The following is a 26,045-nucleotide window of genomic DNA, read 5'->3' on the forward strand; positions in this document are numbered from 1 at the left end:
AATCTTGGGGGCAAGCACACAGCTGTTAGTTCCTTATTATAATAAAGGTCACTGATAAATTCACTTTGCAGTTTTGGAGCCATACTAAGTATCGTTCTTTTTCCTCATGAAGGCAGAGTTTCTGCACTTATGGTCACAGTCTTTGTCCAGTTTCCTCAGTCAGAGAAATAAGTTATTTACTTAAGCTAGCTCTCCTCTCAAGCAATCTCAAACTTCCTGGAAACCTGCAGAAGCTTCTTTGTGCACAAGCCATTTGGGACTTCTACATGACATTTAATTCCCGCCTTGATTTTCTAAATGTCTAAGTCCATAACTCAGCTGTCAGCACCACTCTGGTATGATACTAATGCTCTAGAAAGTCATACTTTAATGTGCCACTTTAGTGTTTATCTAAATGTCAGACAGACTAACTATTTAACTTTCAGACAGGAAGGTCTGAGAGCATTAAAAGCACACCAACACAGGTAACTGAGAAATGTATTTTGTAGAGAGCTGGTTATAGCATATTCATGGGAGAGAATAGCTAAGCACTCACTGGGTGTAATGAAGAGGTGTAAGTAGAGAAAGCGCCTTGGCTGGTGAAAGAGACATGAAATTTAAGAAACAAGGTGGCAGGAAGACAAGGGCTTAAACCTTTTCCCCTTCTGGGAGATCAGCATTTCCAGGCAGGTCTCAGCAACCTGAGAACCTCAGTAGTTCAAGAGCTTTTCCCCTTCTACCTGGCAGGCTCCTTTCTTCTTACAGAAGCAAAAGAAAGCTCACTTTTTGCCTCTGCCCAGAAAGCTCATTTTCTTGCTTTTACTTGCTTTGGCAAATAGCATCTCTTCTTCTGTAGGCTCAACGATTCTGTAGAAATAGCAATAGATAAGAACTGGAGAAATGATAAGAGAGCTTTGTCTGCCACTTGGATACACACTTGCAGTCCTGTAGGGACGACAACCACATAAAAGTTTCCAAAGCTGTTCAGCGCTCTCCCTGAAGAAGTGCCATTTTTAAGTCTTTCCTCAGGGATATGAGGAGAGAATTTGTCTGTAAACATAATTCACAAAACACTCTACTAAACACTTCTGCTGGCACTTCCTATAGTGTTATTTAGGGCTTTATCTGTGAAGATGACATTGGTATCTTTATAGTTTTGCATTTAAGCTGAGATTTAGATCATTTCATTTGGGGAAAAAAAAAAAAAAATCTTCCTCACAATCTCGCTCTGAATAGTTTCTTCTTTTGAATCTGAAAGACACTAGATTTCTGTGCCTTAGAAATATTTGGTAATTTCCTGAATAGTTGATGCTCAATTTTGAAAAACTGGCAGCCTCAATGTATTTTATTCTACAATCCCAGTAAGCATGTCTATTTTAACATTATTTTTGTCTAAGACCACAGAAGAGGGGTGAATGTTTTAGTTTCTGGATTCTAGGATGCTCTATTTCAGAGAAGGCAGTTTCTGTTGACCTTGTTCCTACGTTACTGGAGACTAGGTCTTTGTATCTGCAGGACAGGTCCTTTCAGAAGTGTTCTGGGAGTGATACATTCCTTTGGTCATTTGGAAATACGCGTTCTTCGTGTTTTGTTATTTTTGTTAATTTGCATGACAACAAGTTGTGTGTATGTTTTTTTTTTTTTTTTTTTTTTTTGAAAAGCCACAATTCCATGCCTAAAGATGTGCACAGAAATCACCCTTTTAAAGATTACTAGAGATAAAGAAGAATAAAGGTCAAAGTTTTAGAAACACCACAAGACATGTAACCAGAGGAAATGACTGTAGAGACTGTAGAGAATGAGGGAGAGGAGAAAGATCTAGTAGTTGTGCAAAGATGCAATTCACAAATACAGAGCATGTTAAACTTCTCCTAGAAACTGAAACAGAGAAGGTAATAAACTTTTGTACATCACTTTCATTAAAAGCAGGAGGAATGATTTATTCTCATCCTCATGTCAAACAGCATAATTACACAGAGTAATCCCACCATCTCTCTTAAGATTTTCACTTCTACACAATATTACCCAAAACAGACTAATTGGAAACTGAAGTGAAATGATCATAGCAAGAAAAACTGAACACAGCCCCTGTGATGGATCAAATCCAATTCACTGACTGTAAGGATCACCACTGGTCCTCTGACTGGTTTACAAGGAAAGAAATATTGGTGGGGAGGGGGAAGTAGTCCACATTAAAGTTATTGTTTGGTTTTTTTTGCTTTGTCAAACAAACATATTCAGCCTGTTAAAAAAAAACAAAAAAAAATTAAACAGGAAAAAGACCATTCCTTCCATAGGTGGGACACCAGGAAAACAAGCTGCTCCTTCAGCTGTGGGCTTTTTCCTTCCTTTGCCTGCTAGTATTAAGCTTGTCACAAGCAGACATCAAAGATCTGGAAAACCAGACTCAGTGCCTCTGTGGCAATAACTAGTTACAAACAGAGAAAAACACCTCGATAAATTCTGTTGGCAGTAATATCCTTAGCAGCTCTTTGGGAGGAGGGAAGCCTCTGCTCAATGGCAAGGGCTGGCTGCAAGGGGAGATGGAAAGATATTTAACGAAAGCCTTGAATGAACCTGCCAACAACCCCTAGGATTTTTAGGGGAAAGGCAGGTAGCTGAGGTAGAGCCAATAGTTTATTGCTCTTTTTCTTCCCTATGAGGTGGCGGGGGGGAAAAGACAATACTCACCTTGTCTTTCAAAGAAGAGTATATCTAAGAATATTTTGGACATTTTCCTGAACTTTCAGCTAGCAAGTCTGACATTTGCACTGTGTGAAGGGATTTATCTTCCCTCTGCTAAAGTCATCCTGTGATTTCCAGAAGTCTTCAAAAACCCACAGGCACAGCAGTGAACGGCATCATGCTCAGAGATGTATCATCTTTACTGACAGGGATCCCTGTTGCACTTCAGCAGCCACTCAAATACCGATCCTTGGAACAACAAGAGCTGAGGAAACTAAGCACAGGGCAATTCTAAGATCTCCAAATTTCTTCCAAAAGCATCTAAACCTACTGCTAGGTTAAAGCCTGAGCTAAAGCTAGAATTTAAACATCAACATGGTCTCCGAGAACAGCTCGGCTCTTACAATTTCACATCCAGGGTCTCATTAGAAAGAACACTTCACCTCAAAATTGTTTCCTCTCATACCATAAGGACTATTTAAAGATCATATACTCTTTACATGGAAAAGCAGCCAAGCTGAGTTTTCTTTTTGGGCTCAACCACTAACAGTTTGGAAAATGTTCCCAAATGCAGTGAAACAAAACATTGGCAGGAAGTGGAAAATGGCTTCTGGGCCTGAAATGTACTTTTTTTTTTTTTGGGGGGGGGGGGGAAAGAAATCAAACAGGAAAACTTAGCCTTCTTCATCTGTGGTTTTCCCCACAACACCAGATTTTCCTTTGCAGCGGTATTTTTCTCCCATTACCTATTTAATTTGCAAGAAATTAACACGGAATTTGCTCATGACAGTCACAGGAGAAGCATCAGTGGGGAAGAGCAAGTGTGGTGCTGGGATATACATATTTGATGAAAGGCTACTGAGAGATCCTAAGAGAATTTTGAGTCGCAATGATGACCTTCTTTAAGCAAGAGGTGGCCATGCACTCATGATGCTTACTCTTTCCATCCAAATAACCACTTATCTGAGGGGAAGGATCACAGGTCTCCTACTCCAAGCTACCCTGAGTCAAGCTCTGCACTCCACCTGGGAGCTAAGAGCCAGTAGGGCAGAACCCAGAACAGAGCAAGAATGTAATGAGAAAATAAAGGCCTTATGAGGAAGGAGGATGTTACAACTGCTCTGAGCAATCTATAATAAAAAAAGCTTTTATTCTTTAAAATTATCTTAAGTTCTAGTCAAGACACACACATACCTACACACACACACAGAACACCTTTGTTTAGCTTTCCAAAGGATTCCCCTTTTTACATATTCTCCATCTCCTCCTTTAAAGATTCATTGTCTATATCATAGATCAGTAGGCCTAAATCAAGTAGGCTAAAAGCATTTAGTACCCTGACACAGGATTTTACAACCCACTTGTAGCAAGTCAGAAGTAAAGCTACATATCCAAGACCGTTTTGTAAGACGGTCTTTACTCTGAATGGAAGAGAAAAGAAACCAAAACCCAACCAACACAGGTTTTAATACAAAGAAAATATAGAAGTTTCAGTGGAAACCTCTAGTGAAACTAATACACTAAGTTTTCAAAAGACTTTTTGCTGAAGACAGCCTGGACTCCTTTGTAATTTTATTTATGTACATCTTGCAACCACTCCTTGGCAAAATATACCACCAACTTAAGTGCTTCCACCAGAAACTTATCCAATACATACATAAACTGAAGATGTCAGCATCTATAAAATTCTATACCACCAACTTAAGTGCTTCCACCAGAAACTTATCCAATACATACATAAACTGAAGATGTCAGCATCTATAAAATTCTATACCAAATGATTTGTCTCTAGTGTGTACTGACCTCATTTCAATTCAGTTTTCCTCAGTCATGAATCAGCAACATGAAGGAGTTGGGGGAGAGGATAATTTATTGCATTTTATTGCAAATCACTTGCTCCTGAAATATTTCATAACTTTTAAAGAAGTCAAATTGAATGAAACTTACATTAGCTAGTTAAATTTCATTAGCTGTTACATGATACAAATATATAGCCTTCAATAGCTTCAAATACATAGCCTCATTTATCGTCGTCCAACTCTATTCTTGAATGCTTTCAAAGTTTTCCTCATAATTGGTGCAAGTCCTTCGAAAATAACAAAAAAACAGTTAGGATTATAGCTACAAGTGATTTAAGGTAAGCACACATTAATAGTTAAAACAATTATTTTGATAATCTTAGGAAATTCATTTACTTTTTACAGGCTTCTTCCCATCTTGAGTCACTCCACTTGAGCTGGAGCTTCCACTGTTGCTAATAGAGTTTAGATTTGATGAAGTGTTATTTCTGTCTCTGATTTCTGGAATTCTTGTTCTTTTAAAATAGGAAAACAGGAAAAAAGTTGGCAGTTTAATAAAAAAAGCTATTTGTTCAGCTCATTTTTTTGAGAAAACAGAAATTATCACAAAAATTTGAGACTTCTTAGCTCATACTAACAGGCTGAGGACAATATTCTTCTCTTATCAAGTCTGTCCCGTGACCAGTGGTACATTTGGAATCACAGAATAATTCAGGTAAGAATGGACCTCAGGAGGTCATTTAGTCCTTTCTTGCACAAATATTCCCTTTAGTAAGTTTGAGGAGTTTGTCTTAAAAAAATAAATAATCAGAATTTGTGACAAGCCAGCAATACCACTGATTCATAATGGATTCTCTTATGACCTGTGTTTGCTCTTTGCATGTTTATTTTTCTTTTTGAACACAGCCGAATCAGTGACTAAGCAAGCTATCTGCCAAAAAGGTCAGTCCCCAATGCAAAGTGGAAACTTTCCTTTTTATTGCAATATTGCCAGCACTGAATGAAATCCACTTCTACATCCTCCAGAACAGATGCTTTTAGATTGAAATTTATCTGCATTAGCTACTTATCACCTTAGAAATACAAAGCCATATAAAGAATCTAATTCATCCCTCACTTGTCTCCCCACATGAAAATATAGCAATTAATTAACAACTATTTGAAGTCATTTATCCCTCAAGGACAAGTTTACGCAATGAATTTTCTGTGCTTTTTAAAAATTAGAAATGTCTAGGAAAAATACAATAACTAACCTTAAGTATTAGGTTAGGGTTCTCAATCAACAGAACAAAAGATGGGGAAAGACTCAGATATAGAGCTGATGATTACTGCTAAAGACAGTTTAACAAACATAGCACTTAACTGTCTCAGCATCACATCACTGATCTGGACGGTCTTATACACCTCTGACTCAGTCACTAGCACTTGCTGCCAATTAACACATGCCGAGTTAATACATACTGCTGCATTCTGAACTGCAAATACAACTACATACTACAGCTAAGGATCTGCACATGCATCACAGGACCATTTTTGCTCCTGTGAGACCAGCATGATAAATGAAGACTTAATTTACTCTAAATTTACTATACAACCTGCCAAAATAACAGAAGATTTACAGAGGGTATGGTTAAAGCAGTGAACTCATTGTGCCTAAGAAACTATTGTTTCTCAGGAAGGCAGAACAATGACCCACCTTATGGCTTTTTTCATGTAACAGCAGTTCTTTCTAATTATCTAATCTAATTTATCACATTTGAGAAAACTGTGCAGGGCTTTGAGTAGATCATTCAGACTGATCCAGCAGTGAATCAAATTGGATTCTTATGCAGTACTTTAAGCACCTAAATGGGAAGGCTAGTCTTTCTGTACAAGGATATGCCCTCCCAAAGGAGGGCTCTAAGTAGAAAACTAACTTGAAGAATCTTAAGCTATCGCTTTTGGGAAACTATCTTTTCACTGATAATAGCAACAGCCTGGAAAGAAGCTTCCTAATTTAAGCACCTTTAGGTGCCACAAAAACTATAGTGTAAAAGTTTATTTCAAGAAGTTCCTGCATTCAAGCTTTCATTCCTGCCCTAGTACCATCACTTACAACCTCCTCATCTTGCGTGAGACAATAAAGCAAGCTGTTAGACTGTAAATCAAGTTACTGAGGTAGGCAGATTTTTCTTAAATACATTTTCCCAAGGTTTTGTAATTCCCCCCAAACTCAGKTCAGTTCAGTTATCCAGTTTACAGTATGGGGTACATGAGCAATAACAGCACAACTGCAGACCCTGAAGTATAAGGACAAAGCTACTTAAAATGACTCTGCTGACATTTTCTGCTGTACTAGTCAGTCATGCATCATTTTTGTGACAGCTAAATTTTATCCTCCCCATTCTCAGTTGTCTGCCCACGTTTGTCAACCTGCATAGCTGTTCCCTAACTCAATTCAAAGTAAACCAGATTAATTCTGTTTTTCCCAGAAGGCATCATTCTAACTGAGGTAAGCTGTGAAGCAGTTATGTCAGTACAGAAACAACCACAGCTACAGGGAAAAGGTAGGGCACCATGCTCAGCAGCAGACATAAGCAGAATGAGTGACCACAGCTTAAGATACTCATATTGAGACAGTAGGAATATTCCCCACAGTTCTTCTGGTCAGCTTCCAGCACACAGACCCATTAACCTGCAGCATCTTCCAAATCGAAACTGCTGATTTTTTCTCTGACAAGAATAGATACACAAATAGTAATAAAAATAGTTCTTCTCTGCATAGGTGGGAAGGGAAGAAGGAACAGAAGCTAGTGCCTTCCTATTCAGGCCATCCTCTTAGACCCAGAGTTTGTTAGGCCTGTAGGGATAGTAGGATAAATCTCAGATCTCAGCTATGGTTCCCATCCCCGTTGAATTATCCTGAAGCAGTCTGTCACAAGGAAAATTTGTATTTTTGCTGCACAAAGGAAATATTTTAGAAATCCATTTTTCCTTCCTTCAGTGAAAAGTGTTGGCTATTGCTACTGACTGCTCTGGACTTCCCTTTAAGCTGCCAAAGCACAAACCCATGATCAAATATATTAACAGTTGTTGAGATTCACTCTGGATAGCTGATGAGTATTTCATGAAAGTAGGAGAACATGCAAGACCACTACACAGAATTATAAATATAAAACATGAAAACTGGAATTTCCCCAGGATATCAAGTGACATTACTGTAATCTGGAAGTCATTCCAGAAGGATGAATTCAGCACTGGCACTTGAGAAGTATGTACAGAAAAGCATACAAGACAAAAGACAGACTAGTTTCTAGCCACTAACTCTTTAAAAAAAAAAAAAAAAAAAAAAAAAAAAAAAAAAAAAAAAAAAAAAAAAAAAAAAAAAAAAAAAAAAAAAAAAAAAAAAAAAAATTAAAACCCATAAACCTTAAAAAAAAAAAAAAAAAAAAAAAAAAAAAGGCTGTTTAACACCTCAAAAATAATTTTCTAGCAAGCTTCCATGATGACGAAGACACGTAATCTCAAATTAAAAGCACTAGACAGAACACTTACTTGTACTTCTCTATGGGATGAAGTTGAGCGACAGACCCTGCTGTCCCATGGATTTCTTGTTGCCGACGAATGTTCCTGGGTGGCTTTGCCGCACTATTAATGTAAGCCATTTTTACTTGACGACCTAATACAGAAGCAAGAAGTTAGATGTCTTTCATTCAGGAAAGCAGAATCTAGTACTAAAGGAGTTCTTGAACAATGGCAACTTGTATACAGGCTGCATACAGTCTTTACATTAATTAGTTTGGTTATTTATAATTAAAGCAAAGATATAAGAAGAATGCAATATAGAAACCTCAGTCTAAACCAACAAAGTCAGATTTGTCTACAGTACACTGCCTGTATTAATGCAACATTAACTGATATGTGTTAGTGCATGTGTTTTTGTGTGCAACTTTTAGCTTAAARAAATAGCATGCTTGCATAATGGCCTCTCCTACAATTACAGGATTATTTCTCAGTGCAAACAAACCATTAAATTCTACATAGCAAATGTCAAGAACAGCATAAAAGACTAGGTTTTGAGAATTGAAGAGATACTCAAATTCTACCTTTTGGTTTCTCAGACTGAGCTGAGAGAATGTTTTTTGTAAGCATCTTCAGTTTTTCTTCTCTCTGATTGAAAAGCCTCAAGTACATTTCACGCCAAGATTCGTATTCCAGGAGGCCCTCATTTTTAAAATCCCTCTGACAGTGTTTCTTCCACAAATGGTCCGACTCTTCTGTGAATGTCTTAGTTGAACACAAATTATTTTAAAAATTCAAGATTTAAAAGTAATATTCTCAGGAGCAACTGCCATATAGACAAAGCCCAACTGCTCAGTGGCAAGAGATGCAGAACAAAACCAACAGCATGTGTTGATTCTCACTGGTCCCCTCACAAGTAGCACAGCAATGCCACGCAGAGATGCTGATTGCAGCCTAGAAACTATAGTTTCACAGAGTAGAGCTCTATGTCTGAGTTAACGAGCCACGCTTACAGGCTAGATTTTGGGTTCTAGGACAGGCTCAGGCCACAGCAGCTCTCAATTTTAGCATGTAGAGAAGTAGGTGCCGTGGGCTAAGAGGCATCACATTCTCAGAACCTCAGTGTTGAAAGACATCGTGGAGCTGAAGTTCTAACATTGTAGGTAAGAGACCCACTACGTGCAAGAAACCTCACCAAGAATATTTCCCAATTTGTATGCTTTGCAGTCTTAATAGTTTTTAATTTGAAAACAAATTTGTTCCCTAACTATTTCAGTGGCAAATACATTTTTAATTTTTAGAAATAGAAATACTTTTCTACCCACACTGGCTTTCACTTAGTCACCACTAACAATTTTCCCAAATGCTTTAAATCCTGAAACTGGAGAAAGGACTTGACAGTGACAGCTGAATTCAAAGAAATAAATATACAGGGCAGAAAACATAACCTGTGTAGAATCTTTATCAGAAGGGGTGCAAAGAAGGCAGAAAAAGGTGTTCTGTGTCCTTTGTGGTGCCCTAAGTTAACAAGGAAGAGTTACCGGATTACTTTCCTCTATTCGAAACAATTGCTCTGGTGTGCAACGCGTTAGCACAGGCTCAAGAATTTCAAAGGGTACGCCTCCTACTTCATGGAGTGCTACAAAGAAGGACAGGAAATTTCAGTATCCTGTTTATTTTACTCAGCAGGTAACACCACTTACCTAACAGTTTAAGGATAATTAAAAAATACAGTTTTGTCTTAGCAAATACCCAACAGAACACACACTCTGAAGTCAAGGGATGAAAAAAATTGTAAGTCAGCAATTATATACTGATTGGCAGTGATATTTGAGGATGGAGAAAGCATCCCTGAACTGCTATTCCCCCCATCTTTACTGGTATGTACTCCTCCTCCTCCCCTCTTTGTCGATGCAAAAAGATAAACAATTTCTTGATCACCCAGGCATAACCTGTTAAAGCCCTTATTAAAGTACTCACAATCAATATTATTTTGAAGCACACGGATGCACTGTTCATACAGTGTAAGCATCTTTGAAAGACAGACTGTTTTAGAGCCAGAGTAAACTTGCATTTTATTGTTCAATCTCCGTCCTGTGAATTGAACTGTCTCACTCACTTGCTGGGGTGCTTCTACAACAGGTGCTAGAGAAGTTACAAGCAAGATATTAGACAGGGCTTTTACCTCTGCAAACTTTAAAATGCTTTACATTTTCAGCTTTGAGAGAAACATAGCTGTTATGACACATGTATATTAGTTTTCCTTAGAAAATGAAGTTACTGCATCAGTTCTGGGCTTTTACATATACTGTATGCTACAGAAGCCCATTCAACGTTTTCTAACAGAAAGACAGTACCTACAGCACAGATAAACTACACCTACCCAAACTAGCCTTACACTAGTTAATGCAGATCTACATGGTCTAGATTTGACCCTTAGTTACCAATCTGCAGCATATTACTGATGTTACTGAGTTACTCCAGACCAGCTTAAAGTTGCAATAGCAGTGATATTTCAAGATTAGAGTGATATCAAACCACGGCAACCTCAAAGAAGCTGCAAGTGGAGTCACCAGTACTTTGACACCTATGTATAAGGATGCTATAATGTCCACATGCTGAAGCTACAACTGAAGCTTCCTGTATTTCTTTTACCTAAGCAAATTTTTACTAATGCTACTTCTGCTACAAGATATATAGAGAAGTAAAGCTAAAGAGAGCTTGTAGAATGGCTACTTTACCTATGCCTTCTCCACATCTATGGTAAGCTTTCACAACATTTCCATATTTAATAGACTGTAACAGGAAGCCTTTATAGTTCCCTTCAGATTCAGAATAATGTCTACATGGGAGCAAGCGAAGGACAGGTATTCATTTGCCATGGAATGATGAGCTAATATGTTTTATTAGGAAAGAGGATAACATTGCCCCTAAACAGGGCTGTAAAAACTGCACTGTATGTTTAGTATTTGATCAGTCTTGCACACTACTTACCTTTAAATTCAGCAGCATATGGGGGAGAAGAGACTGAGATGCCTGGCAGAAATTTAGGCAGTGGAGTATTAAGGAGATCTTGGAGAGATGCCATCTTGGCCTGTACACAGTCAAGGAAACATGGAGTATTCCAAATTTGAGTTTACTAAGGCTTAAAATACACTACAACAGTATGTAAGCAAATCCAAGAAAGTTACCTAGGTAACCAGAATTATTGCTTTTCTGCACTAATATTTACTCACTGGATTACTTTTGAGTACATCCTTTCATTCTCTACTTACCAAAATCACATCACAAAAGGAACTTTGTGGGATATCTATCTGTGCAAACGAGGAGATTAAAGAACAGAACACATGTTTCAGCTAACAGGCTTTCAGCTAAACCATTACTGAGGTTAAAGGCGTGCAGTGAGCAAGACAAAACTGAAAGATGTTCCACAATAAATAAAGCATGGAGCTATCACATATCAAGGATAAAATATATTGAAGAGACCTCTAATTAAAGTCTAATAAATATACTTAGATCTATCACAGTTCAAATGAGCCACTTAAGCTTCTTCTGCTTCATAGGGTGAGGATACTTCACTTTAAGAATGTGTAATTTATTTCTATAAACACCATTTTTGTTTAATGCATTCAAATAAAGCACAATCTGTTTTGCTCCATGACAGACATTATTATCGACTACCAAAACACCACATCTGACAAAATGATTTTGTACTATACAGTCAAATAGCTGCTATATTCACAAACCAAACTAGTCAAGAACGGATGAAAGGTAGAGGTTTCCATATTTAAGCATCTTCACTTTATAGGTAAAAAGTAGTTTAGTTGATATTGATCAGAGAAAAAGACTTTGTCACATACAAAAATCATCCTAAAATACATAACAAGTATTGTATACTGCTGGTTTGCAGTAATCATCACTGTCCCCAATTATCCATAATTATTAGCAATCACCATGCAGCTGATGTTGTAACTATGCAATTTGTTGCTTAAAATACAGTTGGATTTCACTGAAAATAAGAGAATAGAGAGCTCATCTGTCTGCAGTTTATTTGCTATTAGCTCAGCCATGCAGTGGTTTACCTTTTTACTAGGAGTTTCTGACTGCTCATCCTCACATTTTTGTACATTTTCTTCTTCTTTTGCACCAGGAAATTTTGAAGTCTTCTGTGTTAATGAGCTGTTCTTCTGTTCACTGAGCTTCTTTGGCTGTTTACTTGTAGAACAAGCCTTCCTCTTTCTTTTATTTGTAACCTGATCATAATTAAGATAAGATTCAAAAGACATAGCAGGGGGCTCAAATTCCTCATCACTAGGTAATTCAGTATTTTTTCTCATGGCAAGCTTTTGTTTTGGTTTCCTGACATGCTTAGGATTTCTCTGTTTGGAAGCTGCTTTACTAGTCTTTTCCTTTAGGTGAGATAAGTCTTTATTGGCTACAACAGTATGCTGCTTCTCTGAACGTTTTTTGCTGTTTGCAGAGGCTGTCTCTTTAAAGCTACTTTTTTTAACTTTAGGATTGGTTCCCTGGGAATCATGTTTAGAACCACTGCTGCTACACTCTTTACTATCACATTCTTTTTCAGACTCAGAATCTCTACTTCTGTGTTTTTTTTCCATATGAATATGTTCCTTTTTCAACTTTTTAGAAGTGGGAGAGCTTTTGGAGGCCAGTACAGATGCTTTGGACTTCTCTGACAGCTTATTCTCCTTGGAAATGGAAGATTTTGTCTCATGTTTCTCTTTTTCAGTATTTTGGTTTTTGCCTCTGTGACTACTGCAATACAAAAAGGAAAAAAATTCCCTTTACTAAATCTGAATGTAACTTCAACAAGAGTCAATCTCTTTACCTATATTAGTCAAACTAAAAGCATGAAACCAGTGTGGCAGAGAATTTTGCTCTTATGCTCTTACTTTTTTTCCACATCAGCACATACCCAGAGAAGCAGCTCTTGGGCCCAGCACCAAAAACTACTTCAACAAAAAAAGTGAGAGTAAGACAAACACAGCACAACTACTGGGGTGCTCCTTACAAGGAAAGAGGAGGAGAAACATCAGTATCAGCAGGAGAAATACCTGACATTTGTTCAAAGTCTTGAACTTTGCCTTAGTCCATTGTTTTTACAAAAGTTTCCCTGCATGTTTTATTAAAAAAGGGGCACGTGAAATGGCTAGGAGGCATAGTGTGTGCAGCGCTGTGTAGCTGATACAGGTTTCCTGTCAGCCAGTACACTTTGCTTATCAGGTTCTGAGATATCACTTTCCTATCATCTGAACAGCTTTGGATTTAAAAGGTACTGTTGAAGTTAACGTAAACCACACTTTCCTTACTTCAGCTGCCTCATATTATGAGGAGGACTGCAAAACATCTAGAGCACAGCCAGCCCGATGGCAGTGGTGGCTGTTTCATTATGAGATGAAATCTCATCTCTTCAGTGCAACTGCTCCAACATGCAAAGCCTCCCACAATCAACAAAAGCCCCACACAAACAAATCACTAGAGAGCTGTGTCATTTAAGCACCACATCACTGCCAGGAAAAAAAAAAAAAAATATATATATATATATATATATATATATACACACACACACACACACATATATGCAAGTTTCCTATATCCCTAAGAACTAAAGAGCAGTGCCCATCACTGGCTTTGCTTTCATCAGTCGTGGCCTAAGAATTCATGCCGGTCAAGGAGTTAAGTCTGAATGCTGGCTGGCTAACTGATCCATACTGAATGCTTTGATCTGTTTCCCAATATTTATTATAAAGATTCACTTTATCCATTCATTTTATGCATTTGTCATAATGCATAGTTGTCATTCAAAACACTTCACAAAATACAACTCAGAAAATTTAGGAAAACTGTAACACAATACAATTAACTTAAGAGAAAAAGAAAAGTAAGCTCACACCTACCTTTCACTTTCTGGAGGAATAAGTTTTTTCCATTGCTTTACCAGGGATTTAGCTACATTCCCTGCAGTGGCATGTTTCCTGAAACTGTTAACTGTTTTGCCTATGCCAGTTTCCTATTGAAGACAGTGGGAGAAAGATGGGAGAATAGTTCATGACTAACATCCCCCCCCCCAAAAAAAAAAAAAAAAAAAAAAAACGAACTCTTGAACAGCTACAAATAGTATTAGTCTAGTAGTCAGGGAAATCCTAATGCAGCTAATGAGATTACAAACACTTATACTGCAAACAAACAGAATTGAAAGATACATATACATTTATATACACGTGCATGTATATATATAAAACCAAACTATGGAAGACAAAATGCAGTTGTAAATTATAAGACTAAAGTTATTATTTCCCTCCATTAAATGAATATATATTTATATTTCAGGAATTTCACTTGTTTTGAATGTTTAGGTTCACAGAGGTAGAGCTTAAAATGCATGCTGCTGAAGTGAGTAAGCCTAAAAGGAATTTGAATGGATTAGTTTAGCATGTTAGGGAGCATCGATGCTCGCTGTGCTGTCATACAAAATGCATTCAGGATTAGTATGGTGAGAGGTCAGAGAAATGGAGTTCATACGACTAAACAGTTTCAGTCATACACAAAACCTTGGTATTTAAAGCTTGTCGTGTTCATTTTCTGCTTTTCCCAGCACTATTATTTGCACATTAGCCTCACGTCTTCAAGCCTTGTCCTGCTGAGTTGCGTGTGTCCAAGCAGAGTTGTCCTGTGAGCTTTGTGGGTACATAAATACCRTAAGTGAACTTTTAAAGCCTGTATTATTGAGTATCGCCAGTTCACAAACTCTCACTTTTAAGACACATGCAACCCCTGGAATTCACCATGTCAGTAGCAATCTATTAATGCTCTTGCCAACTAGTGAAAGATATTCCCGTGAATTCCTTAGGGCCTTAGACAAATAATTTTACTTTAAGGAGACTTACTTTCCACGTAACTTCAGGAATACTTGTTTGGAAGTTCACTGTATTTGAAATAAATGCAAGAGCACTTGTTGGAGGTTTTCGTAAAACTATTCACGTGGGATATTTATGTTCTTAAGAATACATTAAAATCTCACAGAATCATAGAATGGTAAGGTTCGAAGGGACCTCTGGAGGTCATCTAGTCCAACCCTCAGCATAGCCTGTACAGGGATTGAACCCACAACGTCAGCATTAGCAGCACCACGCTCTAACCAACTGGGCTAAACCTGCCCCCTAAAATAACGTGGAATTCTCAATCCAGAAGAACTAACCACTTGAAATGCCATTTTGCTTTGTCCCAAAGTACAGACTTATTTCCCAAAATAACCAAAAAGCTTCCCAGACAAGTGTGAGGATTCTCAATATAAGATTTTGATAGCATACAGCTTGGTTGATGATGCCAGCAAGTCACAAATATTCTTGATGTATAATTTAGGATGCCTGCTCTTTAGATAAGAGACTAATTTTGAGCTGCTGATACAGACAGAAGAATTAGCCACTGACCTACATCATGTATTTGTTTTGCTTTTAACATTGACTCAAAAGCAGTTTTACAGTGAAAAGAAGCCAACTTTAAGAAGCAGTATGTTCTCTACATGTTCAGATCCCTGTTCAGTACTACCACTGGTATCATAATGTTGCATCTGTCAAGTTGTGTTCCAAAAGCCAGTTGGAAGCTGGGCAAAGGCTCCATGGTTCCTTATACATAGCTTATGTATCACAAACCATGATTAAGAGTCAAAATTAAAAAAAAAAATGCAACAGTTATCACTGCTTCTAGGATTATAGACCTCTGAACTTTACTCTAAGAAAGAGTTAAAAATATCACTGGTCACTTACCACCAGAATATCCAATGTTATATCCAAATCCTGTAGTCCCTTAAGTGCTTTTATAATCTGGAAGGAAACATTAGATTTTTTTTGAACAAGTATTCATAAATTCTATCCTTTCTCATCCTCATTCACATCTGTTTAATCCAAAATACTCAAGCGTTGAGTAACATCCAGTAATTTGGAGAAAATGTAAGCATTCCTTCACTGCATCTAATGGCAGTGCTGGAAATCTGTGCTGGGATTCAGTACAGCTCTGCTTTACCCAAATTTCAATACTACTAGAAACTACAAACATCTCACTACAGAGATTATGTTTAAACCCATAATACAGACTGTGTACACACCTCCACACCTGATTTACCAGTGACCATCGTTTGGCATAGAACTGATTCAAAAATGGCATTCTGCAGGAGCAGCACCATTCAAAAGCAGTAAGCCTCCCAAACCATCCCTTCTTCCTTTATGGCCAAGAAAGGATGAAGCAGCCTTGGGGATATCACTTTACAATAACCCAAACTAGAAATTAAAGTTCTGAAACTTTATTTTCACATTAACAAAAACAAACCAAGGTAGAGCAGCTACTTTGTTTCACCTTGATAAAGTACACATCTGATACAATAAATAAATCAACATTTTGAGCAAATCAGAAAAGTATTTTTCTAATACAGAATAGCTCAACTTCCAGTGAAGAGTGTTTTGTTAATACAAAAGTCTTATTTAAAAATAGAATATAAGTTTCTTTGGCAATCTGACAGTACACAAGCACAGGAATATTTTGGTCAACTGCACACAAGCAATTCTCTGTATCTTTCACAAAGTTCTTTTCTTAGTTGCTATATACGTGATAGAATTAATATGTAACTCAAGTAAAAACATCTCATAGGGCTTTAACAAAGTCTGGGATATTACTCTAGTTGTTCAGATCATTACCATTTCTAAATGCAATCACTAGGACCTGCCAGGATACAAAAGACTACCCAGAAGGTTTTTAGTTAAGTTATCATAGCTGTTATTAAAGCTAACAGATTAACTGTCTTTTATCATTAGATTTCGCTTCTGAAATAGTACTGCAGGAGATAGAAGAGGTACAAAAATAACTAAGCAGCAAACCTGAAGAAACAATTTACAGATAGTATTATGGGGATACGTTTCTCGATTACTGTTCTAAATTTTATTGAAGTTCCTATAAGACATTAAAATGGTACCTAGTGAAATTCAGTGCAAAATGTGGGATTCCACCTACACTTCTGGTGTGTCGTTCTTCCTGTAAATCAGTCACCCCACAATAGCATTTCTGTGGTTTAAAGAAATACAGGAGAAGTACTTTGTAGCCTGAGAAAACATGAGAAAAGCTGTAACAGTAAGGCATTCACTCGGGACCAGATGTTTTATCTGAAAAATCAGTTTTCTTCAAAAAGTGCATCTAACTACAAAATGGCAGGATTCTTATTAAAAAGAAAACACCTTCCTGAAGGAAGTTCTGGACCCAGCACAAAAACAGTGTGAAGTTCTGCTCATCTCTTGTTTAAAAATAAGGTATTCCCTGAACCAGACAGTAGTACTACGAATATATATAATGAAGTTAAAATCTACTTTGCATCTCAGGAGATCTACTCTTCCTCCTGAGGATAATACAAGCTTAACATTTAACTTCTACCAGCCACTTCACAGATACAGACTATGTATGTTGTAAGCTGAAGACTTTCCCAGATATCTCCCATTAAAAAAAAAGTGATGTAAAGACCATGTTTAGAAAAGTAGGCAAAAAACATTTACTCAGAAGGCTAGTTACAAGTGCTAGAAGCTAAGTTACCAGTATTAGTTTATTTTTTATTCAATTGAAAAAGTTACACCCACATTCATTTATTTTGTAGGCAGAAGGAAATAATTTGCTATAGAGGATGACTGGATACTCAAGCAATGCAAACCACAGGGGATAAACTCCAGAGCCTTCAAGGACAATCCGAGACATGGAACAACAATAAAGATATGTTTTGATCAAGCCACAAAGAAAATGGGAGATCTGAGTACTTCCTCTTGATGGATTTTTGACTAAGTTAATTTATAAAGCTGAGTTCATTTCTAAAGAATCTAAAATGTGATCAGGTAACAAGCCCAAATTGTTCATACAACTTCAAAAAAGGTTAAATTACAAAAGTACCTAGATGACAAGTCAACACATTTTAATGAAAGACAAAGCTTTCAAAATTTGTTAAGCTAAAGAACACAATAGTCACTTTGTTCTTTAGAAATACATTACATTTAGCAAATTAAGACAAGCTAGTGGTTTTCATTAGAAATAAGAATAAGAATATAAGAATAATTGATCAGACACTATGACAATCCTTTGAAGAGAAGCAATCCTGACCTCTAGAAAGCAGAGAATAACTTAGTCTGCAATGAGATCAGTAGCTATGTATGTATGGGAGCACCAAAGGATAGATAGCTCCATTTGCTTTGTACTATAAATGGGAAAAGGAAATGCCATTATTTAGCCTGTCAGTAATTACTGAGGTCAGAGTACTTGGCATTTAGAAACCAAACTTACAGATACAGTCAGGAAACAATTGAATTTAATTTGTGGCAAACTTCAGTAATTGTTCAGAAACATTGTATTTATATAATTTGCTAGAGTTTTGATTTCTCTATAAAAGACTGGTGAGGTGTTTTTTAAGCACAAATGCCACGCTTAAATATCTACCAGACTTTGGTGAAGGCCACAAAAAAAGGTATACCATAAAATACAGGACACAGTAAAGCTTTTCACTTAAACTTAAAGCTCCTTGTAAAAGCTGAATTTCTAAGGATTTTTTTCATGATATTCACATGGTACATCTTTACATTTGAATGAATTAGGGTAAAAGGAGAAAGTGATTTATCCAGAGTCTATTATTAGCAGGTTTTCCAAAAGAGCATGAAGACTCATTTGCTAACATGCCTTCCTCTAACCATTCCTTTTAGCGTGGAAGTTGTAGTCCACTTGGCTCTTCTGCAACCACTAATTTTTCCTCAAGTCTTTCCATACACATGCAATACATTAAATCCTTCATTGCCTTGCTGGTTTTAAGACTATTTTACCTTACATACTGCTATCAACTATATCCTTATGGAAAAACTTAAAGGAAATGGAAAGGATTACAAAACCCTGCAGAACTGAAGTTACCTCTATGATTCCTGAACTGTTCTTTGCAATTTCTAAATAAATTCCTGATTTCTAAAGGATGATTCAAAGTCTTCAGAATTGTTATTTTTTCCATAAATAGCATCCCAGTTAAGCCTGAGACACAGGCCCTCATGTAACGTAAAGAGATAAAAGAGTGTTATTGTCAAATTGAAAGCAAGCAAATACATACTGGTCTGACAGAAAACAAAGATAGCAACAGGCTCAGGACTGAGATAAGACAAAGGCAAGGAGGAAAAGCAGGCAGGCATTTGAAGAGCCAAATGTAGAAGTAATGAACAGTGGATAAGAAACAAATAGTTTTCCAGAGTCCAAACTGAAGGCAGAGTCATAACATCAGTAGATGTCAAGTGCCTCAGATTTGGTCTCTTCTCACTGCTCCAGTATTGCTGCTGCCTCTCTTACCAGAGTCTTGTACAGTCTCTCGGCTTTTTCTAGCTGAGCCCAGGCCCCTCAGGAAGGATGGGACTCATTCACCAGAGATACGTCCTCAGGCAACACTGCTCCAAGGACTGACTGACTGTTCCACCTCAGTAATATCACCTACCCACCCTTCCTTCCTCTTCCTCACTCACTAGCTGGTTTTATATCTTAAAGTTACTTTTACTTTCTCCGCATCACATAAGGAAGCATCTTCAGTCTGGACTAGGCATGACTGACCCCTAGAATCAATGTTTTATACTATTCAATATTCTTTGAATATTATCTCGGTATATAGTGGAAAACACACACACAATATAAGTACGTGTGTGTGTATATATATATACACACACACAAAACCTCCGTTTTCCAACATACAGAAGGTATTCGCTTAGCTTAATATTAAGATGACGTTTCCCTCAGTTCTAAGACAGATACCTGACAACTGCAAAATGAAATAGCTGCTTAATGAGTCTGAGAATCTTAAGGCTCTTTAAGGTAGCATATATCCAACCCACTTAGAGTGAACAACTTTCAGAGACCAAGTTCAGAAGGGATCCTTAGGATTTAGCCTGCTCTCTTCTGTAACACATGAGAAAATTTCACCAGGCGATTTCCACATCAAGTCTGTAACATCTGGCTGAGATGGACATCTTCTTTGTTCAAGTCTTAAAAGAGAGCAGGTTAGAAAAACCTAACACATTCAAGTCCATCCTGTGCTCCGTTAAAATTAAAAAAAATAAAATGAAAGTCCACTGAGCAGCAAAAAGTCAGTCATCTCTTCTGGTTTCCCTAAAAAATTTGGCGGAAAGAAATAAGGAGATTCAGTAGCTGAAAAAATTCCAAACAAACAAAGGAGTCTTCTTTCAAACACCTTATACAACACAGGGATTTAGAGATTGATTATACATATGCTACACCTTTTGGTCACTAAGGTTAAACAGACTGATCAAGTTCTTTAGTTTCAGTAAATTATGCTAGTCAAAGCTATAGTCATTCTGCAGCTTTCTGAAATCTTTCCAGCTTGTCAGCATCATTTTTGAAAAGACAACCCCCAGAACAGGACATAATATTCCTGCAATTGTCCCTTTAATATTACAGAGTAGTAACAACATATCCCTGCTAAGCTACCCAAAGATAGCATTTATTCCATAAGCCAGTACACTGTACTGCAATTTCATGCTCAACTGGTAATACATCAGAGCTTCAAATCATTTTCTGAGTCAATGCTTTCCAAAATAGTCTCCTATCCTGAGTGACCTATATTCATGGCTCCTAGCTGTGACTTTCCACTGAGCCGTGTTAAAATGCATGTTGCTGAAATGAATGTAGCATACCACATGATCAAGGTTGTTTTCTAGAAGAGCCCTCTTCATCTGGGACAAATAACTGCAGTATTTGCAACATTTTCTACAAYGCTTGCTTTCTTGTAAATGAAGAAAGGTTTGAGTAACATCATGTCAAGCACAGATGTATGATCTTCCCCCAGAAACATTCTTTGAGGATTCTCACTTATTTTTGGTGAGTGTAATTTAAATCTATCCTATATATTGCATCAGGCCCATACACTGCTACAGTAATTAGCACCGTACAGAAGTCAAGTGCCTTTTAAGTCTTAAGTATATTTATGACAGTTGCTATCAGCTGAATACAATTTAAGATGAATTTGGCAAGAATAGCTACATGAAGTCTCACTGAGTAGCAGGGACCACCATACCATTCTTTAGTTCTACACTAGTTATACRCATAATTGTGCGGCTGCTCTATGTATTACTTCAATGTCACTGACATCGATCATTTCATTCGCTTGAATAAACAGTGTCACTACAGCATTTTTCCAGTCCTGCAGAATCTCCTTAATATCTCCCTAGTTACTGTTAGACTAGAAATTTAGTAATTATTAATAAAAGTAACAAGATTAGACGAAGATTATTCTCAAGTATGGAACAGAGACATGACATCACTCATCATTCATTATCATTGCACAGGTGTTTATAACATTTCTCATGGTCTTTAAATGCAATAACCACAGTTTTTTTTCTTTTTATTATTATTACTAGATTTACCTTTCATGTCTACCAATTTACATTTATTAGTTTGCCTACTTCCCTCCATTGCCTAGCCTTGTTTTCCATAACTATTTCTATTTTGCTAGACACAGCTTTACCAGGGAGAGTAGAAGCGCTGCAGCACCACCATTAGYCCCAATTTATGCAGCACCTGCTCTTGGCCATACCACAGAAAAGCAGTCCATCTCTTCTCTTACTAGAGCCAGATCTGCAACACAGTATGTATATTTTCACTTCTCAACTGGATATGTTTTGGAATTTGTTGTTTTGAGACACCTAAGAAACTTAATTACCACTAGAACTATTTCTCTCTGTTTGCTTTCAAATGCTTTTGTTCAGAATAGCATTTCAATACCAACTCCAAGTATTAAAGAATCTAAAGACTGTGGACAGTGTGATCATTTTTGTAGTGAAAAAAAATAGTTCTGCTGAATTGTAAATTATAAATATCTGAAATATTAACTGCACACAGATGTTTACATTTAGGACAACTATAGTCTACAACACTGGCATTCAGGGAGATAAAGCATCATTGATGAAGAAAAAAAGAAAATCAGTATTTCATATATATGCATATGCACACACACTTTGAAGACAAACAGAGTATATAAATGTAATAACCAAGCTTTTGAAATTTATTAACTACCAAGTATCACGAAGATTAAACCGTACAGCTGCTCTCTGCCGCCAAATGCCTTCACAAAGTTGTATCAAGTTCTAACACTTTAGAAATCTGTCACAGGAAACATATTCTGTTACCCTGCCAACTGAATTCAAACCTCAGTACCTTTTGAATCCATTTCTCCTCAGTTAAACATAATTTAATAAGCAGCAAGTCAAATTCGGGAATTACTGCTTTACTGCCCTTCAAGTGAGAGATAGGGCGCCTGTTTGGACACCGTGGCTGGTGAAGGACACAGCGTCCAGGCAGCCTTCTCGCCCTGGAGCCTGCGCCTATCGTCCTCTCTCCCTTGTATCTTTAACGGTGTCAAGCACTGCTTCCTTAGGCTACTCTGATCCATCCTTCACCAAATGCTTGCTTGTTTCAAGCGTGTCTTATCTAGTTCTTGCAGCTCCTGAGCAGTCCTGCTACCCTACACGTTGCTTATTATCTTCCAGAGATAAGAGATGCTTTTGTTCTTCCTGTATAGAGACTAATAATGCAAGATTTGACACTTCCCACATTTTGATGCATACCATTAAAAGCAAACAAAAACACCTATTTAATGAAGAAAAGCTTTTATGAACATAGAAATTAGCACTTCAGCAGCTATGATTTGTGTTTTTAGTCAGGCTGACAAGACTTCACACATAACTAGTAGTGCCTGTTATGCAGAGGATGTTTTAAATGTAATGACATTACATATACATTTAGTAGCCCTTTTCATTGTCATCTGATTCTACGCATGATTTTTTGTTTAGGTAAAAGTTCTTAGCATTTACCAACATGGAAAATAAACAGAGACAATCGGAACACTATCTAACATTCCTGGACTCCTTCCAGGTATAAGGCAGAGACCTGTCCACACAGTGGACACAGAGCACCTCCACAAAGACCTGTCACAGCCAGCAAGAGGAACCAGCATTTCATTAAAGCACATCCTARCAGCAACTTACTGACGCAGCACTCTCAGTTACTTAAATTCAACAAGACCCCCCTCCGCACACAATACGGCCAAGCAGCAGAAGTTAATGAAGAAGTAAGTGGCAGGGCCTCAGCTAGGCGAGCACCCCACACACTCCCGTTGGCATGACAGGACCGCACCCCCTGGGCGCACTTGCCGCCGAACTCTCCCCACACCGCACTCCACGCCCGCTGTGGGGCGTGTGCGTGGACCCCCCCACACACACACCGCCCCCGAAGCGCGCTCCCAACGTGGGCGCGCCCCAGGCCAGCTCGGCACCCGCCGCGCGGGGCGCGCCACAGCCGTTAACGGCCGCCCGGCGCGCGCCCGCGGCGCCTCTGAGGCGGCGCGACGCCTCGCGCGCCCTCGCCGCCGCCCTGCCCTCGGCGGCCGCCGCCGCCGCCCGCTACCTCTCGGGGCTCCTGCGCGCCGCCGAGGCGCGCCTGCAGCTGCTGCACCCTGCGCGCCGCGCTCCGCCCCTCCGCCATGGCGGCCTCGCCTCGCCTCGGCCGGGCCCCCCGCCCCCGCCGCCCCTCTTGTAGCAGCGCCCGCCGCGCCATAGGCGGCGCCCCCCGCCTCAGGGCACGGCTGGGCCGCGGCCCGCCGGCCTCGGCCCAGAGCCTCGGCCCGGGGCGCCTTGGCCGTCTCTTTTCCCCTCTCTGCTTTCTGCCCCGCTCCCCTGCTCCCCCTCCCTCCCCCCCATAATTTTGGAAGAAGTGGCTCACACATGCCCACAGTGTGTTCCCAAGTACAAGTACTTTGGTGTCTGTGTTGCCACTTTCGCAGTCCTGTTCGTGCATGTTCCGTCGCCCAGCGGGGTCCCCTGAATATCCGTCCTTCCTTTCCCCTGTCCAAGATCTCTGCTGGGGAGGTCCATGCGCGGAGTGTTTTTCTCCTGGAGGAAGAGCAGGGTGGGGAGAAGTCCTTGCTTKCTTTCAGACATGTTACTTTGCCCCCACCATCATTTTGGTGCAACAAGCCATCTCCTCTCCTGGCTACGGCCTCTGGTGTCTCTTGGTTACGCCTGTTGTCCAAGCCAAGTAAAAAGACCCTCCAGGGCTCTCCAGGCCTTTGGCACAAGCTAACTTCCAAACTTTGCCCAGGGACTATTTGGGACTGTGTTTGATAGCTGAGGCAAAAACCATGCCAAAGATCCCGCTAACGAGCAATATGGACAGCTACATCTCAGTGTCCTGGCCTGAGCACTACTCCTGTTGTCTAACTAGTAAAGACACAGCCTATATGGTCTTACCCAAAGTACCTCTTTCTTGTAGGAGTGTTATGTTCATGACTGCAGTTAACTTGGTTGTTTGCTATCAACCATCAGCAAGTAATAGCAGTACATGCTTTTCTTTGTTCTACCTCTTACAATCTTACTTTTATTTAAATATACAGTGTAGTATTTAACAAGCACAGTAATCATTTAAATGTATCTGTGGAACAGAGTTAGAGGGAGAAAAACAGCCTGTCCCAAGAAACACTATGACATTTATTTTTATCCTGCAATGAGCAACAAGATTAGTCCACCACTATGTCTGCACCCACATCATGGAAAGGTGTAAGCAGTCTCTGCCACTCAGACATACACCAGATGAGGAATGAGACCGTTGTTAGCATAAGTCACTTGCACTTGTTCATACAAAGTTCTGTCATCTGCTGATAATTAGTAAGGTCTGTGGTATTTTTATTGTCTCTGTGTGGCTGTAAGGCTGCTTAGAGGTTGTGATGACAAGTGTAGGCAGGCCAAGCAAACGAGGATCTGACTAGTATATGTATGCATACTACTGCAATTTTAGTTTACAGGTAAAGRCATCAGGTGCAAGTAACAGAATAAAGAAATCACATATGTGCCATGTAAGCTTTCTGGAAAATCTGGGTCTATATCTGAGTTGTTAGTCCATGTCTTACTAATTGTTAAAATCAATGCTGGCTATGTGCCAGTTGATATGGGTATAAATCCATGCTGGCTATGTCTCAGTTGAGATAGGTATTGCCAGGGCAATCGCAGCAGCATTTGTTGTAAAGATACTTCTCCAAGTGCATTCACAGTTCCAGCAGGAACAGGGCAGGGAGTCACTCTCTGTCTCCAGAGTGCTGTGTTAACTGTGTAGCTGAAATAGGATCTCATCATGGAGCTTACTGGAGCCAAGCGCTTACTTGAAAGTCTTGAAGCTGAATGAGTCTCTCTAAAAAGATACAGATTTGCCATATTGTTTTGGAAGTTAAGGTAGATAAAATAGATCAATCAATGAATCAATCAATTGATCACCTACCACTCTTTAAAGCAGTGTGTGGAGGAAGTATTATAAAGAGTGTATCCAGTCTAACTGCAGGGGAATTTTAAGTGAGCAAAAGATTACCTTTTTATTTGGTATTTGCACTTTAGGATTGCTACCCTTGCAAAATAGATCTTATTATAGCTTGGCATTGCATATAACAAATTTATCAGCGCAGAAACCAGAATAGCTAGTAGTGCAATAGTGTAGTTAGAACACTCAGGTTGGCTATAGAAGATCCAAATTGGGTTTCCTGCTGCAGTCTGTCTCCCTAGTTCCCAGGCTCGTGTAAGTCTTCTACTTTATCGAAGTCATAACTCATCTTTACAGCATGTGCTGGAAACTTCATTAACTCTGCCTTAGAATCAGCCACCTACAACAGGTGTTAGTCTCTGGTTTTCTGGCCCTAATAGTTTGCAATTACTTATGGAAAGTAAAATTTATACAGAAAAAAATCTTGGAAGAGATTCAGCCCACAATCACACTATGATTAAAGTCATCTTTGTTTGGGGAAGGTGAGGTTGAGATCCTGATATGAATTATGCAATTGAAACTGGGCTTCTCACATGTTACTTGAAAGCTTTAACTGTCAARCTGTTGGGTTTTGCGGAATAGGGAAAATCTCTTCACTGCATTTCTGCACAATTTTTTGAAATTTTTCAAATTTTTTTCAGGATTTTGAAAGATCCTGATTTCATTCCAATGAAGAAAATACTTTAAATCTCAAAA

The 26,045-nt window shown here is 38.6% G+C and overlaps 1 protein-coding gene across 1 annotated transcript; it reads right to left on the reverse strand.

The window, feature by feature from the left end:
• Nucleotides 1–4,434: 4,434 nt before the first annotated feature.
• LOC146584382 (elongin-A-like) lies at nt 4,435–23,558 on the reverse strand. The gene is made up of 11 exons (XM_085324874.1): nt 23,451–23,558; nt 15,752–15,808; nt 13,883–13,995; nt 12,047–12,740; nt 10,959–11,058; nt 9,945–10,109; nt 9,506–9,603; nt 8,549–8,729; nt 7,998–8,121; nt 4,860–4,978; nt 4,435–4,750 (listed from the first exon to the last, which is right to left on the reverse strand). The coding sequence occupies exons 1-11, from the start codon at nt 23,526–23,528 to the stop codon at nt 4,689–4,691; spliced, it is 1,791 nt and encodes a 596-aa protein (XP_085181000.1). The 5' UTR covers nt 23,529–23,558; the 3' UTR covers nt 4,435–4,688.
• Between the last annotated feature and the right edge of the window lie 2,487 nt (nt 23,559–26,045).

This window comes from Rhea americana, unplaced genomic scaffold (assembly GCF_003343005.1).
Source record: "Rhea americana isolate MKP2758 unplaced genomic scaffold, rheAme1 scaffold_94, whole genome shotgun sequence".
NCBI classification, from domain to species: Eukaryota; Metazoa; Chordata; class Aves; order Rheiformes; family Rheidae; genus Rhea; species Rhea americana.

Coding starts and splice junctions, on each gene's coding strand:
- LOC146584382 (XM_085324874.1), bottom strand. CDS start 23,528: ATGGCGGAGGGGCGGAGCGCGGCGCGCAGGGTGCAGCAGCTGCAGGCG. Junction 11,059..12,046: donor CAGAAACTCCTAGTAAAAAG/GTAAACCACTGC, acceptor GACTGTGTACAG/GCCAAGATGGCATCTCTCCA. Junction 4,979..7,997: donor CATCCCATAGAGAAGTACAA/GTAAGTGTTCTG, acceptor CTATTTTAAAAG/AACAAGAATTCCAGAAATCA.